This window comes from Camarhynchus parvulus, chromosome 18 (genome assembly GCF_901933205.1).
Source record: "Camarhynchus parvulus chromosome 18, STF_HiC, whole genome shotgun sequence".
Taxonomy (NCBI): domain Eukaryota; kingdom Metazoa; phylum Chordata; class Aves; order Passeriformes; family Thraupidae; genus Camarhynchus; species Camarhynchus parvulus.
The window spans coordinates 5,484,588-5,504,171 of record NC_044588.1 but is presented as its reverse complement, the minus strand read 5'-3'; the positions used below and the strand labels follow the sequence as shown (position 1 = coordinate 5,504,171).

Here is a 19,584-nt window from a genome sequence, read left to right as displayed (position 1 = left end):
TAATTTCATCTGTATTGAACAAATGACATAATTTGAGGATTTCTGGGTTATGGATTAAGTAAAGACCAGATGAGAGCATCCTCATTGGCTGGGAGATTAATTAACAGTGTGAAGTGAAGCGAGCTCTCTCCTCTCCCGTGGCTGCTGCAGTTTCAATCCACCTGCCCTGCCCTGTCCTGCCGTGGGAGCAGCACTGGCATCCATCGGGGCAGGAGCTCTGGCCACACTGCTTCCCACACCAGGGCACGGGGGGATGCCAAGGAACAAAGCCACGCTTCGTGTTTCCTCCTCAAGGCTTCCTGCTCCCTCCTCAAGGCTTCCTGCTCCTGCCTGGCTGATCCTCTGTGATCCATCCCCTCCATGGCCAGACCCATCTCCCTCTCCATCTCCTCCTCCTGGGGCACAGGCTCAGCCAAGGATCTCCCCACACACCCCTTCCGTTCCAGCGAAGTTTTTCTGTGTGGGGCCAGGCAAACGGGGCTGGTGCAGCTTTTATTCATGAGCCAGGCGTTTATTTAATGTGCCTTGCAACGCAGGATCTTTGATCCAGAGCAGCACCTAATTAATTATTTTTCCCTTCTTCTGCACCATCCCCTCACCGAGCGCCGAGGCCCCGAACAGAAACGCTCCCTTCCAATGACTCTGCATAATGAGATGCATTTGGACTCCAGCAAATTTGTTCAGTTTTATGGAGTATTATATGAAAATGCTGTGAAATTAAGTTCTGTCTTTGCTATCACGCCGTGGCCATCAGGGCGCTTTTATGTGCGGCGCTGGGAGCGAGGGATGGGAAAGGGAGTCCTTGCTGGGGGAACGCGGAGCCAGGGAGAGGGAGGAGCCGCGCAATGAGGATGACACGGTGCGGGGTTACACCGGCAGATAATGAAGCAAACAAGAAAGAGATGCAGATGAAGAGGGCTGCAAGCAAAGAACCTGGAACTGGAGCGGCAGGCAGGAGGCTCCGGCAGTGAGGAGGATGGGGAGGACAGGAGGGATTCCTTCTTTCTCTTTTCTCTCCGTGAAGTGCTCCAGGAGCCACACTCGTGGCAGCAGAAGGCAAATGCCACCATCGGGGGACACAGGAGGCTCGCCAAGGGGAGCTGACCCGTGCCCAGCACCCCTCTGTCTCTGTCTGCCCTTTCTCCTCCTCCCCAGCAGCTCCTTTCCCGAGCCAGCTCCTCCAGCGCCTGCTGATCCCTTCCTGTTCTTTCTCTCTCCTCATCTCCTCCACCCCCAGCCTCCCGCCCCCTCCTCTTCTCATCAGCCCCGCTCCCCTGCACCTACCCCAGAGTGAGCTATTTTCTCCCTTGGCAACTTTATAACCCGTCTCCTTGCCTGACAGCAATTAAGGAGCTGCTTCACTTCCAATCCCATGGCCCATAAACATTGGGAAAAGAAAATGTTGCACAGAAGCAAACAATCAGATCTGCACACAGATGTACGCACACGTGTGCAGACAGACGGGGACAAACGGGGGACACAGGGACAAGCTGGGGGGCACGGCTGAGCCCCTGTGCACAGTCTGCAGAGCTCACAGGGGCTGCAGCCCCCAAAAGCTCAGCAGAGGGGAGAGATTTCCATAATGCAGGGGAAGGAGAGAGGCAGCATCCACCCCTCGGGCTCCCAGCCCCCCATGCCCAGGGCTGCCTTTCACCCTGCTCCCCCTCGCAGCTGCGGCGCTCACAGAGAAATAAAACGGCCAAAAAACACACCCAAAAAAAAAGAACAAGAGAGGCAGCTCACCCCACGCTGTGATGGATGGGATTTTTTGGTGCCTGACAGCCCCTGAGCCTCTGGGGACCAGCGCTGATAAATCACAGCTTTCAGTTCACCGTGAACGTCTTCACTGCCCCAGCCTGGCCGGCCGCTGACATGCAAAGCACGGCCCTGGCACGGCCCTGGCACGGCAAAGCACGGCTCTGGCATGGCAAAGCACGGCCCTGGCAAAGCACGGCCCTGGCATGGCAAAGCACGGCTCTGGCACGGCCCTGGCACGGCCCTGGCACAGCAAAGCACGGCTCTGCACGGCTCTGGCACGGCCCTGGCACGGCCCTGGCACGGCCCTGGGTGGGGGCAGCGGGTACCCCCGGAGCCTCCTGGGAGCCGCTCCCTGCCGGCCCCGCTGCACGGAGCCCTGGGCTCCCGAATTCCCGGACAAGCGCTGTGCCGGCTCGGGGGCGCCGGGCCGTGCTGGAACCCCTGATCCCGAGGAATCCCGAGATCCCCGGAGCCGCCCCGGCAGTGCCCGGGGCCTGCAGGCGCCGCCCGGGCTCGGCGGGGCAGGCACAGAGCAAACCCGGCCCGGCTAAAGTGAGCTCCGCCCCGGAGCTGAAGCACGAACTAAGAAAGCAGCAAGCAGCTAGCAAGAGAGTGCAAAATCCTGGCGATTACTGAAAAGCTCTGGACGTGCCTGTGAATCCAGAGCTGCAACAGCATCTCCAAGCGATTAAGAGAAAAATCAAGATGTGGAAAGAACTAGATTTGCCATAGGTGAAAAATGGCTCAATTATTTCTAGTGCCAGAACCACAGAAGGACACTTGCCTCTGCTCCTGATCCACAACCTCCCAGTAATTAGCAGAGCCCGCAGAGAGAAAAACGCTCCGAGCCCCAGGAGGAGCCCGGGGAGAGAGCCGAGGTGCCCCACGGACATCGCAGTGCCCGTGTGAGCCGGGACAGCACCACACCGCCCCGGCACGGCTCCAGGGCACGGGCATCGGCACGGGGCAGCCCGGGGAGCCGGGACAGGCGGGCTGTGCCCCCGGCAGAGCATCGGGCTCACGGTGAGGAGGATTGTCCTGGCTCTGGACAGGGATGTCCTGCTCCTGCCCACACCATCCCGATGTCCCTGCCCGTGTGGATGCCATGGCACAGGGTAACAGCCTGCGGGAGCAGAGGACTTGAGGAAAAAACAGGGGTCCTTGAGGCTGGAATCAAGAATTCCTCATCCTGGAGAGGCACTGAGCGGGATGGAGGAGCAGGGCTGACCTGTGAGAGCAGAGCTCTGAGCAGAATCCAGCCCAGCACAGCTCTCTGTGGGGCTGGCTGGAGGACAGAGATGATCACGGGCATTTGCTCCCCAGCGTCTCCACTCTGCTCTTTGCAGGGATCTTTTAAAACCACCAATGCATAAAACAACAACAAAAAAAGTTACCAGGAAGCCCCGTCCCCTCCCCGCCGAAGTTCGGAACACGCTGTCATCAAGAAAAATGATGCTGGCAAGAGAGAAACCCGCTGGGGTTGCTGGCAATTTCCCAGGCTCCAGCCCCGATGAGTGTTTATCAATAATTTCAGGATCTGGCTGTCGCAGGCGCTGACGGGAGCGCGGGCAGGGAGAGCGAGTGTCAGCACAGCCACGGGCGGCAGCGCCGGCCGGGGAAATCAATTAACGGCCCCGCAGGAGCGGGATTTGCCCGCATTACTGGGACAGGGCCGCCTGCCTGCCTGGAACAGGGAACGCTGAAACCCTGCTCGGTGACACAGGGGCAGCCCCGGGGTGAGCGGGGCCATGGCCAGCCCAGCCCCGGCACAACCGGGGATGCTCAGAGCCGGGGTGAGCGGGGCCATGGCCAGCCCAGCCCCGGCACAACCGGGGATGCTCAGAGCCGGGGTGAGCAGTTCCATGGCCAGCCCAGCCCCGGCACAACCAGGGATGCTCAGGGCCGGGTCCAGGGTGAGCAGTTCCATGGCCAGCCCAGCCCCGGTACAACCGGGGATGCTCAGAGCCGGGGTGAGCAGTTCCATGGCCAGCCCAGCCCCGGTACAACCGGGGATGCTCAGAGCCGGGGTGAGCAGTTCCATGGCCAGCCCAGCCCCGGTACAACCGGGGATGCTCAGAGCCGGGGTGAGCAGTTCCATGGCCAGCCCAGCCCCGGGCACAACCGGGGATGTTCAGAGCCGGGGTGAGCAGTTCCATGGCCAGCCCAGCCCCGGTACAACCAGGGATGCTCAGAGTCGAGGTGAGCGGGGCCATGGCCAGCCCAGCCCCGGCACAACCAGGGATGCTCAGAGCCAGGTCCAGGGTGAGCGGGGCCATGGCCAGCCCAGCCCCGGCACAACCAGGGATGCTCAGAGCCAGGTCCAGGGTGAGCGGGGCCATGGCCAGCCCAGCCCCGGCACAACCAGGGATGCTCAGAGCCGGGGTGAGCAGTTCCATGGCCAGCCCAGCCCCGGCACAACCAGGGATGCTCAGGGCCGGGTCCCAAGCCGGGCAATGATGGAGCAGCAGCGCTGTGAGTGCTCAGCTGCCTCAGCCTGGCTGCAGGTCAGAGCTCCCAGGCTCCCTCCCTGCTCCCCAGCAGCCTCAGCACCCTCACAGGGAAGTTTCATCCAACTCCTAACCCAAACCTGCTCCCTTCCAGCTCCAAACCACTCCCCTTGTCAGAAGAAAACAGAAGTAAAAGCCCAAGCACACCACAAACCTTAGCCCAGGACAGCAGGGACCCGCCGAGCCTCTCCAGATGGATGGCTCCGGGGGGCTCCTACAATTCCATATCCCCTTCTTTAGGACCTGCCCATCCCGGTGCCCACGAGAGGACGTGTCCCCAGCACCCCGTGTCCCAGGCTGGCCTCCCTGAACCAGCCAAGTCCCTGCTGGAGGGAATTCTGTTCCCAGTATCCTGTGGGGACCAGGCTGGGAATGCTCATTCCTGCACTCTCTGTGCCAAGCCTCAGCTGTCCCTTCTGAAAGGAACAATCTTTAATTAATAAATTCTCTGCATCGTGTCAGACCTTCTCCTGTATTTGTGCTCTCTCCTGGAGCACCTTCCCTGCCTGTCCCAGGCCCAGAGTGAGGTGATTCTGCAGGCAGAGCTGCTGGGGGATCCTGAGTCCTGGCGTGGCCCCACTGGATTGGTGACACTGTTACATTCATGGGTATTTCAGGAGGAAGGAAAAGGCTACTGGGTGTTCATATGTTCTTGTTGTATTATTTAAGAGAAGCCATTTGAGAGCACAGGAGAAGCAGTGTCTGCTCCCAAAAGGAGGGAAAATAATGGAGGGGAATATTTGCAAAAAGCTCGGTTAAGTAAATATTTTATGCCAAATAATGTTATGGCTTTTGAATGATGCATGCAGGAGAGTTGAAAGGAGGTGAGGCACGGAGCAAGGAGCGCATGGTGAGCGTGGAGGTGTCGGGGAGGGAAGAACACAGAGCCTGCCTTGGGCAGGGCCTCTCACCCTGGCAGGGCTGTGCCACTCGCAGGAACTGCATGGGAGCAGGGCCCGGGGAGCACAGAACGGGCAGAGAGCAGGCAGAGGCACTGCCCTGGCCCAGGAGGAAGAGGCAGGCAGGGAGAGCAGGATGAAGGGCAGCCAGGGCGGTGGCAGGGGGAGGAGAGCAGGGCCAGCACGGAGCAGCGGCTCTCTGGGCAGGGGGATTCTCCTCCCGGCAGGAGCAGGGCGAGCAGCTGGCGCGAGGGAAGCACAGAGAGGAGTAAAATACCACGAAGTGTAATAAGAAATGTAGTTAATCAATGAGCTCTGCAGCTGGGATCAATGGGAGGCAGACACAGCCATTAGCTGGGGAAGCTGAGCAGAGCCGGGGGAGCGGTCGATGCCGGGATAACCAAGTGCAGAGGAAGGGTCCTGGGGGCAGAGCAGAGCCAGGCTGCAGCCACAGGGCTGAGCCTGCCCCACTCCACAGGGCTGATCCCAGCGAGGAGCAGCAGGAGGAGCCCTGGCAATCACCACGAGCGCTCAGCAGCAGTGACCAGGGAACGGGACCCGACCCCTCATCATCACCCAGGGACGGTGCCTGGCTGCAGAGAGAGAGACAGAATCTTCCTCCCTGCTCTATTCCTTTTGTGTCTCTCCTCACCTTGAGCGCTGGCCAGATCACTCCCCAAGGAGCCCAGCACGGGAGGAGCTCCCTCTGAGCGTGGAACAGCTCACCACCCTCCCGGGAATGAAGGGGCTGCACCGGCCCAGGTAACAGAGCTGCTGCTGCTGCTGAGTCAGGGCTGGCCCAGCCTTGGTGCCCCAGGGTCCCCCCGGCTGGAGCCACCCGGCTGAGCCCCCGCACGGGGCTGCCTCAAGAGGGAGTCTTGATTTTCAGCCCATGAGCAAATTTAGTGCTAGGAAAGGCAGACAGCGAGTGGGCACAACCTCCGGGGTTCTCACAACGCTGCCAGAGCCTCAAGCTTGGAGATGAGACCCTCCCCGGGTTCCATCAGACCCCGCTCCTCCAGCCAGCCCCACCCCAGTGCTGAAGCCCAGTGCTGAACACAGCGCCGCGCTCCGATCCATCCCGAGCCCTGCTCCTCCATTCCCACACCCGCCGAAGCTCGGTGGCCACAGCCCGATGGCCCCGGGGAGGAGCAGCACGAGGAGGAGGGCATGGCCTCGGGGAGGGCAGGGCAGGCGCGGGGGCACAGCTGACTCGGGGCGCTCCAGCCCGGCCGTGCTCGAGGAGGGGAAGGAAGGAAAGCAGCTGAGCCCCGAGACCCCTGCCGGGGTGGGCTCCCTTCTCCCACTGGGGTGAAATCTCACCCCTGAGCCCGGGAGCTGTTCCCAGCCCTCCTGCTGCTCTGGACATGGGCTCCATCCCCGTTCCATCCCCTCTCCATCCCCGTTCCATCCCCTCTCCATCCCCTCTCCATCCCGGCTCCATCCCCTCTCCATCCCCGTTCCATCCCCGCTCCATCCCCTCTCCATCCCCTCTCCATCCCCGCTCCATCTCCTCTCCATCCCCTCTCCATCCCGGGTCCATCCCCTCTCCATCCCCGTTCCATCCCCGTTCCATCCCCGCTCCATCCCCTCTCCATCCCCTCTCCATCCCGGTTCCATCCCCTCTCCGTCCCCGCTCCATCCCGGCTCCATCCCGGTTCCATCCCCGCTCCATCCCCGCTCCATCCCCGCTCCATCCCCTCCATCTCCATCCCCTCTCCATCCCCGCTCCATCCCGGCTCCATCCCCGCTCCATCCCGGCTCCATCCCGGTCCCGCCGCTCCCGGGACTCTCGGGCCTCTCCCGCCCCCGCCGCAGCCGCACAGCGCCCCCTGCTGGCCCGGCCCGGCCGCGCTGGGGGTTCGGGGGTCCCCCGGGTCCCCCCCGGGTCCCTCCGAGCCCCCCCGGCCCGCAGCAGGCTCCTCGCCGAGTGCCGCTGCCCGACCCGTCACTGCAGGGGCCGAGGGTGAGGGGTCATTTCGGGGCTCTCTTCAGTCACCCCCGCGCTGGAGAGCGAGTCCAGCCCCGCGGACACCCCACAGCTCCCGCACGGGCACCAAGGCAGCAGCTCAGGGGGAGGAGTCAAACTCCTGCCTGGGGTACCGGCAGCCAGCTCCTGCCCGCAGAGCCCCCCGCGGCACTCAAAGCTTCCTTTCCCACCTCCTGCCTCTCTTCCAGCCCTTCCAAGCAGCTTGGCTGCAGCACCTTCCTCCCTCCATCTGCTTCAGGGCTCGGGCCAAGTCCAGGGCTGCTCCCGGTTCCATCCAACACCCGGGCAGTGCTGCCCTGCTCCTCGGTGCACACCCATCACACCACACAGCTGCCCAGGTGCATCCCACACCCCCACAGCCACCCCAGCACCCCTGGCTCTGCTCCTGGGGCAGCGTTCGGCTGTAGCAGAGGTTTCAGTAGCACTGATCCTCAGCTTATCCCTCCTCGGTGCTCAGCAGCGCTTGCCCCAGCGCTGCCCATGCATCCACGTGCCACAGGGAGCTGCAGGTTTGCCCCTGGGGTGCTCAGCATGTCACTTCACCCAAAGGCTGGAAACAGGCTGGGACACCAAGCAGGACATTCCACTGGGCTCACGTTCTTTACTTTTAGCTCCTTCATCAGCCTTCACAGGGCTAACTGGTGCACGAGTGCAGGACGGCCAGCGTCAGCCCCAGCAGGGACAGGGCTGGCAGCTCGTGGTGCCCCCGGAGCTCCCTGCCTGCTCTCAGCAGCGTTCCCAAGGATGCAGGATTGGTGCCACCAGCCTGGAGCTGCTGCTCTGGAGGATGCTGAGCAGGACGTGGTGCAGCCACGGCCCCTTGGGCACATCCACACACGGAAGCAGCGCCTGGGGCGTTGTTAGTGCAAAATCAGCCCTTTAGCTGGAGCTCGCAGTGTCCCCAGGCAGGGTGGCCAAAGGTGATATTCTTTATCTGTGCCTCGTGCTCCTCAGATACCGATATCAAAATGTGCCTTGAAACACTCCTGACATCCAATATTCCTCGGGGACTGGCACTGTGCTTCCTCCTCTCTCATCCCTTCCCTCCCGGAGGAGCCGATGGACACGATAGGTTATCAGCACCTTCCCGTGCTGTCAGCAGTGCCCCAGGGACTGCTGACCCACCTCAGAGCAGCACAGTGAATATTTAGGGCTTTCCCTGAGCTTGGCAAGCGATAACATCTTTATCATGAGCCCTTTAAACCCTCAAGAGGAGGCTCTGTGCTCTCTGAAGGACAATATCGAACCCAGGGCAGCACACGCAGATAAAAAACAGTTCCTTGAGTACACATCCCAAGTAGTTCCTTGAGTAAACATCAGTGCTGGGCTGGCAGAGAAGGTGCTGGGCTGGCAGAGAGGCACACTGGGCTGAGGGAGTGGAGTGTGCGGTGGCAGACACCAGTGCTGGGGGCCATTAGTCCAGTGCCCGCTCCATGCCCTCTGTTAGCAGGAGGGCTGGCTCAGGGCTGGGGGCTCAGGGCTGGGGGCTCAGGGCTGGGGGCTCAGGGCTGGGGGCTCAGGACCCACCCCAGCATTTCCACTGCAAATGCCCAGGGCTGCACTCCCAGCTGGTGCCAGCCCTGAGCTCCCTGCTGGGATCCCTTGGACCCCTCACAATGTCCTGGCAGGATTGTCCCATGTCACACCGGGCAAACACCCACACTGGAAGAGACACCAAAGCCCCCTGACAAATCAGTCCAGGTGGGAATATGTGAGATACTCAGGACTACAAAGAGGCTGTCATGCCATCCAGGAAGAACAAACCCATGTGCCCAAGACTCATCTACCCAGCACAGTCTTGGGGAGAAACATCAAAGAATGATCCCAGACAGGGTGGGGAAAACCAGGTGGAGACAGCTCTGCTTGGTGAGGAGAGGGTGGCAGGCAGCACCGAGGAATAAATCTGCAACCTGAGCAGAGGAAGATCAGCAAAGACATAAAGGTTGTGAGTTCAGAGCCCAGGGAACCAAGGCAACCTCTGTTACATAACTCTACAAAAGCCTTAAACTCAGTTTTTCTGAGAAACGAGTCCTCAGCAATGATTAAACCCCAGAGAAGCCATAAACCAGCAGATATTCATACGATGGGATGCTGATACAGCGAAGCTCAGCAGTGCACGAGAGGATGAGGGTCACCTGTGGGGAGCAGCAGAGCACAGAGGGACACGGGGGCTTCATTGCTGGGCTCACCCTCAGGAGCATCTCTGGGGGTTGGTGCATGGTCAGGACCCAAGGAAGAGCCTCCCTCTCCAGTGAGCAGCTCAACAAAGCCACACTGGAAAACCCTGGGTAAATCCAGGCCCCTCCCTGAGCCTCTGAGCCTCATCTCAAGGTGGACAAGCTGTCCTGGGGCGTGCGTTGCCTTCTGAGGCTGAGCTGCTGAGCACAGAGCAGAGCACTGAGGGTAGGAGTGGGGACAGGACACCACGGTGGGCTGAGAGGGGCTGTGGAGGCAGGATCCCAGCCTCCCACCCCAGGAACCTCCCTGTTCACACACAGCAGAACAGCACTGAGGGAAGGTGCAGATTTGCTGTTTGACCCAGAACGAACTTTAAGATAACCTATGGCAGAAAGACAAACAAGAGACACTTGTCCTGATAGCAGCTGCTGGCTGAAGCCGCACACCCGATCAGCAAAGGCAAGATTAGATAAGGACCGAACTTAGTCCCACCCTGCAGGTATTAATGCGAGCTCTCCGGACACCTGGGCAGCTCTGGCTCAAGGGCATGAGGATGCTCCTGCCCCTGGGGCTGCTCTTTGCTGCCCTGTCCTTGGGAAGCTGCATCCCCCTGCAGCAGGCGCTCAACCGCAGCAAACTGCTCCTGGTGTCCTTCGATGGCTTTCGCTGGAACTACGACCAGGACGTGGACACCCCCAACCTGGACACCATGGCTGCAGAGGGGGTGAAGGCCAAGTACATGACCCCTGCCTTCGTCACCCTCACCAGCCCCTGCCACTTCACGCTGCTGACCGGTGAGTGCCCCGGCCAGGGAGCCACGGGGGCTGGGCAAGGGCAGGGCAGGGAAGGACAGAGGTCAGGAGGGACCCAGAACATCCAGAACATCCAGAGCCACGGGGGCTGGGCAAGGGCAGGGGCAGGGCTCAGGGGCCAGTGAAGAACAGAGGTCAGGAGGGACTCAAAACATCCAGCAGCACACAAAGCTTCAGAGCACTCCAGGCAAGAGATACAGAAATCGTAGATTTAAACTAGACACAAAGAAATTCTTCCCTGTGAGGGTGGTGAGGCACAGATTTCCCAGATTTCCCCATCCCTGGAAATGTCCAAGGCCAGGTTGGATGGGGCTTGGGAGTCAGCCTGGTCCAATGGAAGGTGTCCTTGCCCATGGCACAGAGGTGGAATGGGACAGTTTTTAAGGTCCCTCCCAACTCAGACCACTCTGGGATTCCATGAGCTGAACCTGTACTTATCAAAGGTAAATAGCACCAGGCCAACTCGATAGCCTCCTTTGATAAGATAAATTATTTTTTAAACAAGGGAGATGTTCTAAATTTAATCTTTCTGGACTTCAGTAGTGCATTTGATACAGTGCCACATGGGAAATCATTAGTTAAGATGGAGAAGATGAAGATTAGTACAAAATCTGTAACGTGGGGAAGTGAGAGGCTACGGGAGGAGGACAGAGTGGATGCTGAGAGGAGATTGTCAAGCTGCAGGGAGGGCACCAGGGGAATTCCTGAAGAATCGATTTTGGAGCCAATCTTATTTAAGATTTTAATTAATAACCTTGGCATAAAAGAGTGGAGCATGCTAATGAAATCTGCTGATGGGCAAAAGCAGGGAGGCAGCGTCAATACAAGGGAGGATGGGGATATTGTGCAGAAGGGACTGCGCAGTCTTCGGGACCAGAATAATAAAAATGGCACAAAATGTGAGAGGCAAAGTGCATCTCTCCCTTCCAACGGAAACTTCTGCTCACGACCTCCCAAACTGCGAGCAGCAGTGAAACTGAAACACCTTGGGGTTAAATACACCCAGATAATGAGTGAAACACTTTGGGATTATAACAGTGAAACACCTTGGGGTTAGATACATCCAGATAACACCATGGGATTAGATACACCCAGATAACAGTGAAACACCTTGGAATTAGATACACCCAGATAACAGTGAAACACCTTGGAATTAGATACACCCAGATAACAGTGAAACACCATGGGTTATAACAGTGAAACCCCTTGGGGTTAGATACATCCAGATAACAGTGAAACACTTTGGGGTTAGATATACCCAGATAACAGGAATCTGCCCGTGCCCAGTGGGCAGCAACAGCTGCAGGGTGTGCCAGTGCCTGGCTGGGTCCAGGTGAGACCCACCAGGCATCAACCAACCCACACGGGAAGCAGCACTCCCCCAGCATCTCCCTGCCTGCCCCAGGACCCCACCTGGTACAGGGCAAGGGTAGGAAGGGGAGGCCAAAGGTCCCCTCTGTCCTACACCCAGCCCAGCCTGGCTCACCCCCTCCTCTCATCTCTCCCACAGGGCGGTACCTGGAGAACCACGGGGTGATCCACAACATGTGGTTCGACACCAAAACTGGCGTGAAACTGCCCTACTACACCACACAAGGCATAAGCAGCTGGTGGGACAACGGCAGCCTCCCCATCTGGATCACTGCGCAGAGACAGGCAAGTGTGGCACCTCCTCCCACACACAGACCCTGCACAGACCCATCCACCCTGCCATCCCCAGGAAAAGCTACAGGCAAGCCACAATCCCAGGTGGCTGTGAGATCCCAGCCTCCCTGTGAAAGTCAGGCTAATTAGACCAGCAAAAAACTGAAATCCCCAGACTCTGGCAGGAATAATTATGATCATTCTACTAAAAATAGCAAAAAATAATAGATGCATTTCAGCTTTATTAAGACATTAATAAAGCAGGTTATCCTGTTCCTGTTTAAAGAAGCCTCAGCCAGTTCCTCAGGGAGCACCCTGAGCCTGGGAGCCCCACACAGCCCGAGGCACATGCAGGGTGGTGGCAGCGACAGGGGCCGCTCCCCTGGGAGCTGCAGCAAGCCCAGCAGGCGTTCCTCTAGCTTTGAGGCAGGACATGAAACCCAGCCCAAGACCTTTGCCCACATTTACCTGTGAAATTGGCTCCTCTGACTTCAATAAAACACACCTTAATGTCGTGATGGTCAAGAGGCGGAGGGCCCATGCCAGGCGCAAATGGGTCACTGGTTCCGAAGTTTTATCTGGTGTTAAAACACAGCGGAGGAACCAGGTGCAAGGGCAGTGCTTTCAATTAATCACTTTCAATTGGCAATGAGCAAGAAAGCCTCATTAGAGGCAGAGGTAGGCATTGGGGACTGAATGAACTAATGGTGTTAGGAGGTGGCTGCACTGACAGAGGGAAGGATGCTGCCGAGAGAGTTCAGGTGAGTTTATGGAATGCCTCCACTCACAGGGTTTGAAGACAGGCTCCATCCACTTCCCTGGAACCAAGGCAAAATACCAAAAGGAAGAAGTGTACAAGAAGTTGGTGGAACCTGCATTGTTCAACTACAGCAACGAAACCAACTGGAGGCAGAGCATCGACACCGTCATGGAATGGTTCACGGTGGACAACCTCGACTTCATCACGCTCTACTTTGGGGAGCCAGACTCCTCAGGACACAAGTATGGCCCTGAATCCACACAGAGGAAAAACATGATCAAGCAGGTGGACAGAACCGTGGGTTACTTGAGGCAGCGCATCCGGGAGAGCGGCCTGGAGTCCAACCTGAACCTCATCATCACGTCCGACCACGGCATGGAGACCGTGCTGAAAACCGACGAGATCCACCTCCGCACCGTCAGCAACTTCACCTTCAAGGACATCGACTTCGAGCTCCTAGACTATGGACCAAGCGGACTCCTGGTGCCCAAGGAAGGGAGACTGGAGCACGTGTACTCAGTCCTGAAAAACGCCCACCCAAAGCTGCACGTTTACAAGAAGGAGGAGTTTCCCAAGAGGTTCCACTACGCCAACCATTCCCGGATCACCCCACTTGTGCTGTACAGCGATCCAGGCTACGTGATCCACGGGGTAAGGTGTATGCTCAGGCACATCCTACTGTCCTTTGGGATGTGCCTCTCACTGCTCCCCTCCCACAGCACCACCCAGCTTTAGGCTCTTGTGCTAATTGGTCTCCATACACAGAGATATAAATTCCATCTCTTTGTGTAAAGATCTCTGCTGCTGAGAAGAGAAAGTATGCAGAAACCTTGCAGTAGGAGTTGCATGAATGCAGAATATCCACTGCGGGACCCTCTCCTAGCCTGACTGAAGGGGAGGCCCAGCATCAAGGCCAGCAGGCAGCTTCCCATTGGAAGCTCCTCAGTACAACAAAATTTGGCTGTGCCGATGTTTAGGGAGGGAACTTACAGGATGTAATTTCTTGAGAGTGGCGACTGGAGGCACCTCCAGCTTCTGCAGAGTTTAACACCAACAGATCAACTCCCAAAACTGAAAGGAACCAACCAGACCATCAAACCCTGGAGCTGCAGAACGCAGCACAGGTCCTGGGAGAGGTGGGTGCATGGGAGGCAGCGGGGCTGGGGCGCTCACGTTCCTGCTCTCCCCTGCAGAGGTACAAGGTCCAGTTCAATAAAGGAGAACATGGCTTTGACAACGAGGCCATGAACATGAAAACCATCTTCCGTGCCGTGGGACCGGCCTTCAAGAAGGGGCTGGAGGTGGAGCCCTTCGAAAGCGTCAATGTCTATGCCCTCCTCTGCGAGCTGCTGGGCATCACCCCCGAGCCGCACGACGGCTCCCTGGAGGTCACCAGGCCCATGCTGAGGGAACCCACGGACGGTAGCGATGGCAACGGCAATGGGAACGGCAATGGGAACGGCAATGGCAATGACAACGGCAATGGCAATGACAATGGCAATGGCAATGGCAATGACAGTGGGAACGGCAATGGCAATGGGAACGGCAATGGGAACGGCAATGACAACGACAATGACAATGACAATGGCAATGGCAATGGCAATGGCAATGACAATGGCAGCAATGGTGAGCAGCGGGAGTCCCGGGGGGCAGTGGGAGGGCAGCAGGCACCGGCGGTGACAGTGGGCATCAGGAACAGCAACAGGCACCAGAAGTGGCAATGGGCACCGGGGGCGGCAATAGGCACCGGGAGCGGCACCGGGAGCGCACCGGGAGCGGCACTGGGGGTGGCAATGGGCAGCGGGAGCGGCACCGGGCACGCACCGGGAGCGGCACCGGGCACCGGGCGCGCTCCGCTCCGCCGGGATTCCCGCGGGAACAGCGACACCTGGCGGCCGCCGCCGCTCCCGCCACCCCCGGCGGCTGCGGGCACCGGGCCGTGCCCCCCCCATCCCCGCGCTCGGTAACCGGGCAGGGCTCACCGAGGCACCGGCGCGGAGCTGCTCCCGGCCGGGCGGAGGGAGGAGCAGAACGGGTGTCAGGAGGTGACAGTCACCGGCCACCGGTGGGCACAGGCCCCGGGGCAGGGCTGGCACTCACTGCCCTCTCGGCACGGCAGGTTCGGGTCCTCTCCATCCCGAGAAGCTGCCGCTGCTGCTGGGCCTCGCTGTGGTTCTGGGATGCTGGAGAGGAGTCTTCTGACCTCCACCAGGTAACCGACCCAAGGAGCCCCGGAGGGGGCAAACACCCCGGCAAACCGTGCCCCGGTTGGGCGTGGAGCCCCGGGTTTCCCCAGTCTGTGGAGCCCCCCGAAACCGCTCCCTGCAGGACACAGCAGGGGCTTCTCACCTCACACAGGACTCCGAGTTTTCCTGCCCCGGGTTGGCACTGGCACCCAGGGCATGGGCTGGGCTGAGGAGAAGGGTGGGCACCCTCCTGGACCCTGCCACTGCCCCCTGCCCTGTCCGTCTGCCCTCTGGGTACAGCCAGGTGTGCACCGTGAGCAGCCACGGAGGGTGAACCCTCCGCTGTTCGTGGCTCTGCTCGTGGCTCTGTGTGGCTGCCTGACCGCAGTTTGTCCCTTTCCCTCACAGTGCAAATTCGCCCAGAGAACCGCCAGAGCAACTCCCGATCCAATTCCCTGGCACGAGGCGCCTCCAGCCGACACCTGCAGGCTGCAGAGACCTGGAACAAGCAGCGCCGTGCTCTCCTGTCCTGGCAGCCCCCAAGCTCCAGGCAGCTCTCCCAGCACACGTGGCAAGACGGGGAAGGACAAGGCTCACAAAGACAAGCAGTCCCGGCTCGGGAACAGGACAGAATCCCCAAAACCTCCCTAAATTCCGGACCCACGCCCTTCCAGCATGCCGGAGTCCCCGGAGGAGCTGCCTCTCCCGGGCTTTGTGGGACACCGGGATGCTCTGCTGGGGGAGGTGGCACTGATCCAGCCTGGCACGGGCACCCCGCGTTTGCATCCCCCCAAACGCGGGAGGCACCACAGCTCCAGGGTGGGTTTGGAGCAGGGACAGCTGATACATAATGAGTGTCCAAGCTAATTAAATGCATTCTGAGCGAGCTGGGAGCCTCCCCTGAAAGGCGCCAGGCCCCACCCCGGGTGGAGCCGCTGAGCCCGGACCTGCCCAGGGCACGGAGCGGCCCCGTTTGTCCCTGCTGGCCACATGCAGGGCTGGCCGTGGCACCCGAAGCCTCGGAAGGCTCCCAAAGTCACGGCACTTCCAGCTCCTGCCCCAAGAGCCCTGGGTGTGCTCAGCACCGTCCTGCTTGTCCTTCTGTGCTTTGTGGCTGTGGCCAACACTGGGAAATGCCCCCTGTGCACCCCTGAGCAGCAAACCTGCAGGCAGGATGGGCCTGGCTGCACCGCTCCGTGCAGAACTGCTGAGACCTGCCCCAGCTGCAGCTGCTGGGAGCTGTGGGAGGGCATTGATGTGTTTTGGAGAGACAGGGAACGTGGCAGCGCCAGGGCCAGCGCCCCCCGGCTCACAGCACACAGCCCTGTGACTCCTGAGCCAGGGGCTGGCAGAGCCCGGGCCGGCTGTGCCAGGCTCCCCGGAGCTCTCCCCAGCAGGGCTGAGGCAAAAGGCCCTGAACAAACCCAACCTCCCTGGGCAGGAAGCGGCCCAGGGCCCTCCAGCCCGGCTGGGGTTCTGGGGACAGAGAGCTCGACCCCCCGTCCAGGAGCCCCCCCTCCAGCCCTCCCCGCGTGGCATTGCAGCACCCCCAGACCCCTCCCAGATGCTGTGGTGCCTTTCCCCAGCCCTGTGCCTCATCTCAGGGGCTCGATAAACATCTGTTGCCATAGAGACTCGCTCACTGCATCGGCTTCACCCAACGAGATGAAACAAGAGCCGCACCCTCAGAAAAACAGGAAGAAAATGTTTGGCTTGAAACGGTGCTAGGGTGGGGGTCAGGGCAGCAGCAGGGAGGCTCCGAAAGGGGAGCGTGGCCAGCGCTGTGCACGCCGTTGAGAATGGGATTAACGATAAGGGTGTGCACAGAAACCTTCCCAGTTCTGCTGCTGGTGACCTTGGGCTTCCCCTGCAGCTCAGCACAGCCAGGGCAGGGGCAGCCAGCTCTGCTGGCACCCTGGACATCCTGGCAGAGCCTGCAGGGCTCAGAACCCACTGGCACCAGGCTCTGACCCTCCTCACGCCCAGCAGGTACAGAGCAGGATCACAAACCCATGGAATGGTTGGGTGGGACCTTAAACCCCATCCAGTGCCAGCCCTGCCATGGCAGGGACACCTCCCAGTGTCCCAGGTGCTCCCAGCCCTGCCCAGCCGGGCCTTGGGCACTGCCAGGGATCTAGGGGCAGCCCCAGCTGCTCTGTGCCCCTGTGCCAGGGCCTGCCCACCCTCCCAGGGAAGAATTTCCTCCTAACATTTAACCTAAATCTCTCCTCTCTGGAGTTTAAAACCACTTCCCTGTCCTATCACTCTCTGACCATTTAAAATGCCACTCTCCCTCTTTTTTATAAGCCTTTACATACTGAGAAGCTGCAGTGCTCCTAGGGCTGGTCCCAGTCTGCTCCCCAGACCCACACGGAGTTTGTGGTGACCAAACTCCTGACACAAATCTCCATCTGAGAGCTGATCTTCCCTCAGCTGGGAGCAGGAACTGAGCTCCTGACTCAACCAGCAGCATTTGGGTGAGACAGAGCCCAGCCAGAAAAACCCATGGTGAGGAAGGGACCGTCCTGGAGAAGGGCTGAGCCTGACACATCCCTGCAGGAGGCTTCCACTGCCCTGCAGCCACAGGGATTGCCACGGGACCCCCTCGGTGGGGCCGGATGCAGCCGCTGCTCACGGTTCCTGCTGCAGCCGCATTTCCAGCACGGACCATCCCCGAGCCCTGGCATTCTGAGCACACCGGGGAATCCCGCTCCCTGGCCCAGGAGCTGGTCCTGTTCCTCATCCCACCCCTGTATCCATCTCCCGCTGCCTCCCGCCCTGCCGGTGTCGCGGTGCCCCGGTGTCCCGATGCCCCGATGTCCCAATGTCCCGATGTCCCGGTGTGCCGGTATGGCGGTGTCCCGGTGTCCCGATGTCCCAGTGTCCCGGTGTCCCAATGTCCCGGTGTCCTGGTGCCCCGGTGTCCCAATGTCCCAATGTCCCGGTGTCCCAATGTCCCGGTGCCCCAATGTCCCGGTGCCCCGGTGTCCCAATGTCCCGATGTCCCGATGCCCCAATGTCCCGGTGTCCCAATGTCCCGGTGTCCCGGTGCCCCAATGTCCCGGTGCCCCGGTGTCCCAATGTCCCGGTGTCCCAATGTCCCGGTGCCCCGGTGTCCCAATGTCCCGGTGTCCCAATGTCCCGGTGTCCCGATGCCCCAATGTCCCGGTGTCCCAATGTCCCGGTGTCCCGATGTCCCGGTGCCCCAATGTCCCGGTGTCCCGGTGTCCCAATGTCCCGGTGTCCCGATGTCCCGGTGTCCCGGTGCCCCAATGTCCCGGTGTCCCAATGTCCCGATGTCCCGATGCCCCAATGTCCCGGTGTCCCGATGTCCCGGTGTCCCGGTGCCCCAATGTCCCGGTGTCCCAATGTCCCGATGTCCCGATGTCCCGGTGTCCCGGTGCAGTACCGGCAGCCGGCGGCCGAGGGCTCCCGAGCCGCGCTCAGGCCCCCGAGCTCCCGGCCCGGGCAGGGCGGGGGAAGCGGCCCACGGTAAAAGCCCGGCCCGGAGCATCTCCCCGAACCCGCGGCACCCGCAGCCTCCGGCCGCTGCCCCGGGGCCATCCAGAGCCCCGGCGGCTCCCCCGGAGCGGGATCCGCTCCTCGGCCCGAGGGACAAAGCCCGGGAACCACCCGCGGCTGCCGCCGGGCCCGGGCGGACCCCAGCGCCGCCGCAGCTCCGGCTGCCCCACCCCGAGCAGGGACGCTCCAGGGGACGCTCCAAGGGACGCCCCGGAGATCCGCGGCACACACCAGCACCTCACCATCCCCTCCTGGCCCTGACCGCGGGCCCCGGCTGAGGGATGTGCTATAAATGATCTACTATATACTACAGATGCTTCCATGTCCCAGGCCAGACAGGTGAGACGGATCCTCCCCGCTCTGGGTGCGAGGTTTAACCCCACAGACACACGGAACCTAAACCAGCTCCCGCTCCCCAGCCCGGGAGCCATCTCTAGCTCACCTCTTCCAAAATGTCGCATTTTGCATCTCCTGCAGCCCTCCCCAGCCCTTCTCGTTGCTCCTCACACCTCGTGCACGGGCAGTGTGGGCCATTTTCAGCAAACATTTCGCGGTGACAGAGGCCAAAGCCCCGCCTGGCCCTGGCCGGACACGGCCGCTGCCGGATCCCCGCGGCTCCTCCCGCCCTGCCATCCCCCGTAATTCATTCCCCAGGGCCCCCCTGCCCGGGCTGGGGGTCACGCAGCAGGGAGAGCCCCGCTGTGTATTGCATCCCAATTTGCCATGCATTTCCACACCATTTGCTTCCTTTTCTTTTTCCTGCACCGGGAAGCTGCTCGCTGCCCAGGGGTCCCAGCCGCTCCGGGATGGGAACACAACAACAAACATACAAGGACACGTATTTATTTATGGCACACGGTGTGCGGGGACGCTGCTCCTCCCAAATGCTGCTCTGGGGGTGGCACGGGCCCCTCTGACCCCCGCACAGGGCCACAGGACCCGGACACCACGCGGTCCCCGGCCACCCCATCCTGGCAGCTGCACGGCTGCAGTACCCAAATGAGATGCAGATCTCTGTGCTTTGATTGGCTGACGCCTTGGGAAAAAACAGCCACCATTTGCCCACAACAAACATGGCCACCATGGCCCGGCTGCTCCCTGGGCTGGCCCCGGCCTCACCCTCTGGGCTCAGGGACCTCCCGCACCCCCACGGGCACCCCATCACCGCTGCCACGGGGGTCCCGGGGCTGGAGGGACGGGACACCCCTGCAATGCACCTGCTTGGGGGGTCCAGCACCAAGACAGAGGCCAGGGGCCCTTGGGAACCCCCCGGACCTTGACCCCCACCCTGCACCCACCAGGCCAGGGCTCCCCGCCGTGTTCCTCAC

At 60.7% G+C, this 19,584-nt stretch overlaps 2 protein-coding genes across 14 annotated transcripts in view; one reads left to right on the top strand and one right to left on the bottom strand.

The window, feature by feature from the left end:
* RBFOX3 (RNA binding fox-1 homolog 3) overlaps nucleotides 1-19,584 on the bottom strand; it is a 139,198-nt gene that overhangs the window by 116,588 nt on the left and 3,026 nt on the right. The gene's annotated exons all lie outside the window — the stretch shown is intronic.
* On the top strand, nucleotides 9,880-14,515 carry ENPP7 (ectonucleotide pyrophosphatase/phosphodiesterase 7). The gene is made up of 4 exons (XM_030962368.1): nucleotides 9,880-10,126; nucleotides 11,655-11,800; nucleotides 12,579-13,199; nucleotides 13,742-14,515. Exons 1-4 carry the CDS (start codon nucleotides 9,880-9,882, stop codon nucleotides 14,513-14,515), a joined length of 1,788 nt encoding a protein of 595 aa, XP_030818228.1.

Coding starts and splice junctions, on each gene's coding strand:
- ENPP7 (XM_030962368.1), top strand. CDS start 9,880: ATGAGGATGCTCCTGCCCCTGGGGCTGCTCTTTGCTGCCCTGTCCTTG. Junction 10,127..11,654: donor CCACTTCACGCTGCTGACCG/GTGAGTGCCCCG, acceptor TCTCTCCCACAG/GGCGGTACCTGGAGAACCAC. Junction 11,801..12,578: donor GGATCACTGCGCAGAGACAG/GCAAGTGTGGCA, acceptor CTCCACTCACAG/GGTTTGAAGACAGGCTCCAT.